The sequence below is a fragment of the Spinacia oleracea genome, chromosome 6, assembly GCF_020520425.1.
Source record: "Spinacia oleracea cultivar Varoflay chromosome 6, BTI_SOV_V1, whole genome shotgun sequence".
Taxonomy (NCBI): Eukaryota; Viridiplantae; Streptophyta; class Magnoliopsida; order Caryophyllales; family Amaranthaceae; genus Spinacia; species Spinacia oleracea.
In genome coordinates this window covers 41,714,256-41,724,409 of record NC_079492.1, presented here as the reverse complement: position 1 = coordinate 41,724,409, position 10,154 = coordinate 41,714,256, and the positions used below count along the sequence as shown (strand labels likewise).

General features: G+C 35.4%; 1 protein-coding gene across 3 annotated transcripts; it reads right to left on the bottom strand.

Annotated features, from left to right (window-relative positions):
• Positions 1 to 3,701: 3,701 nt before the first annotated feature.
• Positions 3,702 to 8,580, bottom strand: LOC110792861 (probable beta-D-xylosidase 5). 3 transcript variants are annotated; one of them, XR_008924544.1, is made up of 7 exons: positions 8,296 to 8,579; positions 7,303 to 7,607; positions 7,109 to 7,186; positions 6,816 to 6,976; positions 6,564 to 6,661; positions 5,710 to 6,476; positions 3,702 to 3,908 (listed from the first exon to the last, which is right to left on the bottom strand). XR_008924544.1 is itself a non-coding variant. In XM_056833660.1 (7 exons), exons 3-6 carry the CDS (start codon positions 7,131 to 7,133, stop codon positions 6,307 to 6,309), a joined length of 432 nt encoding a protein of 143 aa, XP_056689638.1. In that variant the 5' UTR covers positions 7,134 to 7,186; positions 7,303 to 7,607; positions 8,296 to 8,580; the 3' UTR covers positions 3,702 to 3,908; positions 5,710 to 6,306. The 3 variants fall into 3 exon arrangements, 2 of the variants coding, with proteins under 2 accessions (XP_056689638.1, XP_056689637.1); XM_056833660.1 differs by having other exon boundaries at positions 7,131 to 7,186; positions 8,296 to 8,580; XM_056833659.1 differs by having other exon boundaries at positions 7,098 to 7,186.
• Between the last annotated feature and the right edge of the window lie 1,574 nt (positions 8,581 to 10,154).

The window sequence follows — 10,154 nt, the reverse complement described above, 5'->3', positions numbered from 1 at the left end:
GATGCAGGACAAATGCAGATGGATGCAGCCAACTTCATGACTGAATGAATGCGCGCAGGGACAAATTTTGTGCATGACTGAATGTTTGTGCATCCAAATAATTGTCTTGCCAAGCAACATATAACATGTAAAAAGAGTTCAAATGATAAGAGATTAGAATATATACCCTTTGGTGTGCCATGCCCAAGACTTGTTGTGCTAAACTTAGAGCTTCTGTAGAAGCAGTTCCTGTACGAACTTGACCTACGAATTGAGAAAATTGTCCAATAAAAGTTGTAAGCAGAAAATTATTCTCTTTCACTTGGGCTTGCAGCTTTTCATTTTCCTTCTCAAGCTTTTCATTTTTCTTGCTGAGAGCTGACACTTCTTCTTTCACACTTTCCATCACCACGGTCCTCTCTCGAACTTTCCCATACCCTTTCTTCCTTAGCACACCATGCACCCCATAAACGTCGCTCTTTCGAACTCCAAGTCCGTACCGTACAGGGCGTTCGGGAATCTTTCCACCATGCATAGTGTCCTCAAAAGCTGCATTTTCAAGTTCTTGTTCAGATTTAGAAGGATCTACATTCCTCAACGTTTCCATCTTAGCCTTTGCATCATCCTATACAACAATTTAGGATAATAGTATAAACAAATTAAGAAGCAGACCCATATTGGTTTATCAATCACCTATCTTTTTCATAACAAAAGTAGCTTAATTAATCTATTAAATTTGAATGTTTATACCACAAAATCTTCAGTGACTGTGCCTGGAAGAAAGGTCCCGTCCTTGCCGCGATGAGACTTTACCTAAAGGGCTAATAAGCTCATTTTTTTCCATGCTCATCTTCCTATATATGAATAGCAATGTAAAAAGTATTAAAGAAAATCTGAAAAGATGTGATGCATATATTTAACCAACACAAAATATGTGAGAAGCAAAATCATATAAGTCCATTCATACATAATCAGCTTGTTGGTTTGCATAGCTGTCAGAACCCGATCTATGAAATTGATTTTGAGATGCCCGTGCAGCCTTTCCACATTCTGATGCTTTCTGCAGTCATATTCAAAGAGATATATTAAGAAATAATCAAGTTCCAGGATCTGTAGTGCTTGTAGTTTGTTGGGTTTCAAATTTATTCTGTTACCATTGAAATCTTCTCACTCTATACAGTATGATATTGGCTATCTTCTCAAATGTTTTTGTTGGATTGTATGGCTCAATCGTTGTCTATCAGGTATATCAACTATACTACCAAAGTAATTTCTCTGTCAATAATATGTTATTTGTCACTATTTTTGTTACTTGTTGATTTTTTGTCCGGAGTTCCATATATTGATCAAACTAAATTAATGGCAGCTAGGCCCTGGTACAGAAAGAAATTGTGTATATGTATTTGAATAGCTAATTTGGCTACTGTTGAAAATACATAAGAAGTAAAAGACGCAAACTAAGTGAAAAGAAAAAACAGCTAGCTCCACTGCATACAAATACAGAATAAAAAAGCAGACGTAGTCAGGTTTGGAGGCAATGGTGCTACAAAATATGTTCTCTCTTAATCGAACTCCCGAAAAGTAACCAGTAAACAAAGTTGGAAATAAATCTTTCCATTTAAACAAGGTTATGTTTTACCAAGCAATACATGATCAATGATTGAAAGAAGCAATTAAGAGAAGCTCCATTAACATAAAAAGAGAATGGCTTCAAGGACATTGACAACTGACAATATAACAGGTATACTTAATAAACCACTCAAAAGTTCAGTTTACAAAGTACTTTCAAAATAAGAGTAGCACAAGGAACCAAGTTTTCAACATGCCAAGAGAAAACTAAAAACAAGAATACACAAGCAGTATACTTGTTGGATTTCAAAACAAACATGCTTAGTGTAACTATGACTGATTTTAAATTCAGTATCCCAAAACAGTGAAAAAAACTAGCACTTAAGCTCAACCAACTGTCAGGACATATACTTAAGCAGATCAATTCATGGTACTTACTTGCCCTTCATCCGAAGCCCAGTACTTAACCAACTTTCTCCATTGAGTACTGGTAATTCCATGTCTTGGCACAATATCGCACATCTCAGCAAGTGTTTTCTCATCTGGTTTGTAGTATCTCACCTTAAGAGAGTGTTTATACTGCCTCTAACTTTTATTGGCGCGCTTGAGGATTTGTTTGTTATATTCCGGATGAGCGGGAATAACAAAGCGTTCCTTCGAGAAAAGCATTTACAAAATCAAAATTTTTATGCTATAGAAATAAAATAAACTTCTAGAAAAGCGAATAAAGACTTGAACTTACTCTTATTTCTTCTACCATCTTAGCTTTTGAATCTTTGTCGATATCAGACCAATCCCCTTCTCCAAGTGGACAGTAGGTCTCTACCTTTACAATACTACCAATGAATCTGACCAACATTTGTCCACCTTTCCTAAGCGGTTGGTAAAGGTCATTGAATTCAACATAGTACTGCACGCCATTGTTACTCCAGAGGTCGATGGTTTGAATAGAACCACTCACCAGTTTAACATTTCCCTTAGCATCTGCATAAAAAAAAGAATAAGTAACATATATACTATGTATGTGTATATATATATATATATAGAAGATTACAAGAACAAGACGTATATTCAGCAACATAAGGGCAGAATATAACATAACAGGTATACTGGTGATTCTTTTGGAAGCATTCGGTTTAGTTTTGGTGGGGTTGTATCATATTTGCATTTACGTCATAATAAAACGTATTCTCCGTTTCATGATATTATAATATGAACGAAGATTAATGCTAATGCAAATGATTTCAAACGAAGATTAAATCATTTCAGAACTGATGCACATGAATGAAGATTAAGGCAGATGCAGCAGTTGTGAAAATGGATAAATTGCAGTTGGTACTTGCAGCCTCTGTACTGGAACAGATTGGTAATTGCAGCCTATGTGATTACCCATCAGTTGTGACTATGCTAAAGAAGTGTGGACTGCTGTACTGCACACACTTTCAGTCAGATAACAGTTGTGAAAATAGATAAATAGCAAGGATCGCAATACAACGTATTCTCAGTTTGAATATGAGAGAGTGAGATAAGTCAGATAATAGTTGTGAAAATGGATAAATATCAAGGATATTGCTAGTGACTTACCAATGGTCAAAACCTCCTCCTTGTCATCAAAATCTATAGTTACAGGCCAATCCGGATATGACTTCACCCTTAGGGACTTCGATTTTGTTGAGTTCTCTTTTGGTTCTTCACTAGAGGAAAAAAGCTCAAGTGCGGGCTCATTTTAAGGGGTTAAGTGCGGGCTTTTACATGTGCAGCACATGGCCTGCCCGCACTTGATGTTTCTCAAGTGCTGCCAAAATATTGGCAGCACTTGATACTTCAAGTGCTGCCAATTTACAAAATGAGCCCGCACTTGACAAACTTGGTGCTGCCAATTTTGCAATATGAGCCCGCACTTGACAAAGTTTGTGCTGCCAATTTTGAAAATGAGCCCGCACTTGACAAATTTTGTGCTGCCAATTTTGGAAAATAGCCCGCACTTGACATAAAAATGGGCAGCATAAGCATAAAAAAGAGCCGCACTTGATATATAAATGAGCCGCACTTGATCTAAAACATTTGTTATATAACTGATATCCCTGCTACATATATTATACAATTCGACCACCACTAGTTAACCTCCATACATCATATAAAAAAGTATCCAATTATATAGATAATGAAATTGAATATTATATAATTATAAATATAAAAATTTATTACATTACAATCCTATGATAAACTAGCATCAATAATCTAAGATTCACAACAAGAAAATATCAAAGACAATAAATGGTAATGACATTTGCCAACTTTTCTCGAACTTCATTTATCTACTCAATGCTAAAAGGCTGTTCCCTCGGATTGTTGAATACCTAAAGAAGATAAACCATCGAGAAAAAAAATATGTTAGTTATATTATAAATATTGTAAGGTACATTAAAGTAAGACATAATTTGCTCACAACAATGAAATAATGAACCTTATAATAATAAAAATGGCTTATTTCTCTCCTAACTTTCATCCAATGAACCTAAATAAGTATTTTAAACCTTTTGGATGTTTTATATACTTAGTTTTATGTTTCAAACACTCATTCTCACCTACTTTGGTCATGTTATGCACATTTAAGGCTCGATTGTTCATTATAGTTCAAATTTTGACTAAAATGGCTTATTTCGCTCCTAATTTTCCACTAATGAACTTAAATAAGTATTTGAAACCATTTACATGTTCATTAGACTTAGTATAATATTTCAAAGTATTATTCTCACCTACTTTGGTCAACTTATACACATTTAAGGCTCGTTTGATCATTGTAGGTCACATTTTGACTAAAATGACTTATTTCGATTCCAACTTTCAACCAATGAACCTAAATAAGTATTTTAAACCCTTTAGATGTTTAATATACTTAGTTTTATGTTTCAACACTCATTCTTACCTACTTTGGTCTTGTTATGCACATTTAAGGCTCGTTTGCTCATTATAGTTCATATTTTGACTAAAATGGCTTATTTGCTCCTAAGTGTCAACTAATGAACTTAAATAAGTATTTGAAACCATTTACATGTTAATTATATTTAATATAATGTTTCAAAGACTTATTCTCACCTACTTTGGTCAAGTCATACACATTTACGGCTCGTTTGATCATTATAGGTCACATTTTGACTAAAATGGCTTATTTCACTCCTAACTTTCAACTAATGAACTTAAATAAATATTTGAAACCATTTACATGTTCATTAGACCAAGTATAATAATTCATTAGACATATTCTCATCTACTTTGATCAACTTATACACGTTTAAGGCTCGTTTGATCATTATAGGTCACATTTTGACTAAAATGGCTTATTTTCATTCCAACTTTCAACCAATGAACCTAAATAAGTATTTTAAACCCTTTATATGTTTAATATAATTATTTTTATGTTTCAAACAATTATTTTCACCTACTTTGGTCATGTTATGCACATTTGAGGCTCATATGTACATTATAGTTCATATTTTGACTTAAAATGGCTTATTTCGCTCCTAAGTTTCAACTCATGAACTTAAATAAGTATTTGAAACCATTTACATTTTCATTAGACTTAGTATAATATTTCAAAGACTTATTCTCATCTACTTTGGTTAACTTATACACATTTAAAGTTCGTTTGATCATTATAGGTCACATTTTGACTAAAATGACTTATTTCGATTCCAACTTTCAACCAATGAACCTAAATAAGTATTTAAAACCCTTTAGATGTTTAATATACTTAGTTTTATGTTAAAACACTCATTGTCACCAACTTTGGTCATGTTATGCACATTTAAGGCTCGTTTGTTCATTATAGTTCATATTTTGACTAAAATGACTTATTTCGCTCCTAAGTTTCAACTAATGAACTTAAAAAAGTATTTGAAACCATTTACATGTTCATTATTCTTAGTATAATGTTTCAAAGAATTATTCTCGCCTACTTTGGTCAAGATATACACATTTACGGCTTGTTTGATCATATATATAATTTATGAATATTTATTTCTTGTGAACTTCATTAAACGAACTGAAGCACATTTGAGTTTGGAAATGGTATACAAGTACATGACTTAATTTAAATAAGTAATTAGGCTTCAAGGAAAACAATGTATATATATATATATAAAAGTTGTTTAAACTTACTTGGATTGTGATGTCCAAATACTACTTGAGCAATGGCTTCTCCACCATCTTGTCCAGGATAACAGACCCACAGAATGGCACGAATCTTTCTCAATTTAGTTGCGAATGACACATCAACTGGACCAGCTGACATGATCACAAGAATAACTTTTCCTTTGGCTGAACTAGTGACCTTCTCTCCCAGCATCTTTTGATAACCTGGTAATGTCAAGTTTACTCTGTCTAGTCTCTCTGCTTCAATTGACTGATCGAGTCCCACTACCAAAACCACAACATCAACAATGGCTGCCACCCTAGCTGCTGCTTCGATATGCTGTTTATCTACACACTTTACATTGTGGCATCCTGGTTGATACAACACTCTTTTCACATGTTTTTGAAACCCGTGTAGAGGACTAGTATACCTACATGGTACACCAGCATAATTACTTAACATGGTTTTGGTGGCATTAGCATTAGGACCAATAACAACCAACTTTTTGACATATTTTGAGGACAATGGAAGAGTTGATCCTTTTTTTTCTAACAACACTATCCCTTGCTTTGCTGCATCAAGGGCCAACTTTTTGTGATCTTCTGTACATACATCAGACGGCCTTAGTTTCCAAAGGGGTTCTTTTTGGGATTCCCATCAAAGAACCCAGGTGGCATGAGGACTACATAGTTGTATATCAAGGCTTGGTCTACAACTGATTCCGACACCTTTCTCTGGTTAACTGCTCTCACCGTGTACTTACGTAGATAATCTCCACAATTAATGTTCACTCCTGCATGCATGATTATGAAAATGTATAATCACTTGCTGCAGACTGCAGTATAAACTAAATTCCAAGTTTCAAATAAGTGCAATGTACCTGCTTTCAATGCAAGGGCAACTGCATCCTCTGGTGTAGCTGTGTAATTGATAGACTCGTACAACACTTGGATAGAATCACAATCAGTGACAACATAACTGTAATTCAAGGAAAACTTTAGTATACACATGCACGTTCTAAATTTCATGTGAACGAATGAAATAAAGATAAATATACAAACTATATAGTAACAAACAAAATATACTTATTTGTTAGACATCATAAACAAGGCACAGGAAAAAGTGTACAAACCCATCTAAACCCCATTGCTCTCTGACAGTTCCTTTAAGAAGATTGGCTTCAGCACAAGTTGGAATTCCATTCACTCTGTTATGAGCACATAACACTACTGAAAAATTGTTTATGTCAAGGCATAAGTGCCGAATACAATTGCAGAAAAATTCATCTCGAACCTGGAACAAAACAAGTGAAAGAGACATATTATTAGTAATGCATCCAAAAATACATACATCTGTGCATAGCAACACACTTGAACAAGAACAACAACATGAATGATAGTATAGAGAAACTAACATGTCTTGCACCTTTAATTGGATTATCACCCACCATGTAAAGAGCTCTGAAGTAATCTGATTGATTATTGTTCAATTGAACATCAAAATCTGTATAGCAATGAAGCTGTCAGAAAGTGACCTCTGCATTCTTAAAAGACCACCAAAACTGCTATGAAAAAGTAACAAGCACACCAAACCCGGAATATTAAAGTGATAAAACTAACCTTCTGTCTTTCCCTTTAGTACAAAGATTCAACACGACACTTTGGAATGCCCCTGCTGTAAATCCGACTAAACTAAACTGTACATCCTTGTACAGAAGAGACTGAATTTTTTCTGTAGATCAAATTCAATATAACAGTAACTTGCTTCAAATACGTAGTGTGGGAGCTTCTGCAGTCTATTCTGCAGACCAGATCTGAAGGTGTTGGCATATAACCAACATAGAGCAAGTGCCCAAACAACTACTAAATTGCATGCTGCTACTGTGACCATATTTATAAGTGCCAAATCCCATTCCTCCTTTATTCTGTCACATACAATAACCAAAACTTTAAGGCCATATGACATACTCAGTTGATAAACTCATCATATAATGACAGTAAATCAGGCAGTTTTATTAGTGCTGAGTGCTAACAAATCCGTATTTATGGCTGATATGCAATCTGCATTAAGAAACTGAATGATTTCAGCTTGAAGAATCAGTTACATCGACGAAGGAGAGAAGATGACGCATATTGTGAAAGACTAAAAGTTACTAGTAAGTAATGGCTACTAGTTATTGGTAAGTAATGGATACTAGAAGAGAATATAGGCAATAACAACACAGTCAACAGGGCAAATAAATATGATTCAGCTTGAAGAATTAGTACATCGACCCAGATTTCTCCACCAATTTTAATAAGTAAAATGCTAAATTTAATTCCAAAACAATCATCAGAAAACCTTAATCGAAAATTACAGCACATTTGATCCTAATTGTTGCAATTTATCGGAAAGTAGAGACCTAATTCACGTAATTTCTCATAAATCTATTCCAAAAACAACAAAAATAAAACTTAAATCTTTCAAATTAAACTTGGAATACATCTTAATATGGAAGGATGTAATTCTTCCTTATCTTAATATTTCATGATGAATCTCGTCATTTCCTTTAACAACTCGTCATTACAGTAACAATCTTATAGAAAGTAATTAAATTTACATCACAAACTTACAAGAGAGATAAGGAGGAGCGACGCGGCGGTGGGGGAACCACAACGGCAACTCGGCGGTGGGAGACAACAGCGGCAACTCGGCGGTGAGAGACAGCAACGGCGACGTGGCGGTGGGGGAAAAGCTGTGCGGTGTGTGCAGTGAGTGGTGTGAGTCTGAATTTCGCGCCCGGAGAAGAACCAGAGAGTGGAAGGAGAGAAACCAGAGAGGGGAAGAGAGATAAGCGGGAAATTGGAGTTGGGTTATAGTAACCAGAGAAGAGGGAGGAGAGAGAAGCAGGAAATGAATATTTTTGGAAAATATTTTGTGCGGCTCATTTTACAAATGAGCCCGCACTTGAACTCAAGTGCTGCCAATTTTTTAAAATAAGCCCGCACTTGTGAAAATGTATTTGTTTTTTTTTTATGTCCTCAAGTGCTGCCAATTTAGTAAATGACCCGCACTTGAAGGGAAGCACATGACGATTTTTCCTCTAGTGCTTCACTATTGTTCTGCTGTTGATTGGTCTGAGAAACTCTTGAAGATGTTTTAATATGACTAGGTGGGATAATAGGTGTCATATTGGGTGGCATATAAGGTGAGATATGACTAGCAGGCGAGATATGAGGTGGGACACGACCAGAGGAAGTAGCAGGATATTTTTGTGATTTTGATGTAGGGTATTTCTGTGATTTGGTTGTGTTAGAAGGTGGGATACTAGTTGGAACTTCAGGTGAAGTCTTGGATGAAATCTTGGGTTGAACTGAATCTCTAGTTGCTTCCATAAGTGAACTTGATGTTGATCCACTAGGTGGATTTTTCCATATAGCTCCAAGTATGTCATCGGTTTGCAGTGCACTTTTTGAAGTACTCGAACATGGAGGTGCAACCACTGATTTTACGGTACCTTGTGGAGAAAATGGTCCGAATTTGACAACGGTAGTAGGAACCTGAGATGAATGTGGTTGAGTAACATGCTTCTTGGTTGGTAGTGATGCATCTCCACTCAAAGATGAGGTATGTGCGGTAGCTGGATCACGTGTACCATCTATTTCAGCAGGTCTAACCCTCTTGCGATAAGTCATATCTATATAGCACTGCAAGACAAGTCACACAACAAAACCAAACAGGCATACTCATTAGTTGCAAACGTAATCAGTAAAAATACCAAACAGATTTCAAATTTTCAAGAGCTTTGACAGTCAGCACATACTGTAAACTGGAATACAGGCAAGTAAGCTGGAAGGCATCTGAATCTAAAAAAAAAAAATTAAACCCGAGAATTATACTGTAAACTGGAATACAGGAAAATGCAAATACTTAGAATCCGAGCCTCTTTCAGGTTGTTGATAAGAAACCTGCATAAAACTGCTAATTCGATCTGTGAATAACTGAACATAAAAGATTAAAATCTGATGCATGTATTCCTAGTCATCTGTGAATTGAGTTTCACTCAAGGTTGATTTGTTTCTTCTATCCTGAACAGATTAAAGCATTGCATTTCCAATTTATTTTACAAATTTTTTCGGTAGATTAAAAAAATCCAGTAGGTTTTTGCTGAATTGGGCTCCAATTAATCTGAATTTGGGCATCAGATTCTGGGAATTACCAGGGAAGTTGTTGGAGATTGATTACCATTGCAGTTCAACTGTCTCAGGTTAATTTATACTTTTACTTTTGAAGGGGTTGTGGTCACAGATTCAAAAACCTGGTTTTATTACTGCATGTAGTTATTCCTAAGCATTGTTTCACAGTTCTGTTACTAGGAGCACAAGTAGCAATAAATGCCACAACAGCACACAGGCCAACCTAAAACAGGCCAGCAGCAGGCAGCAAAGCAGAAGAGCATGGACAACAGACACTCATTGCAGACAGCACAGAA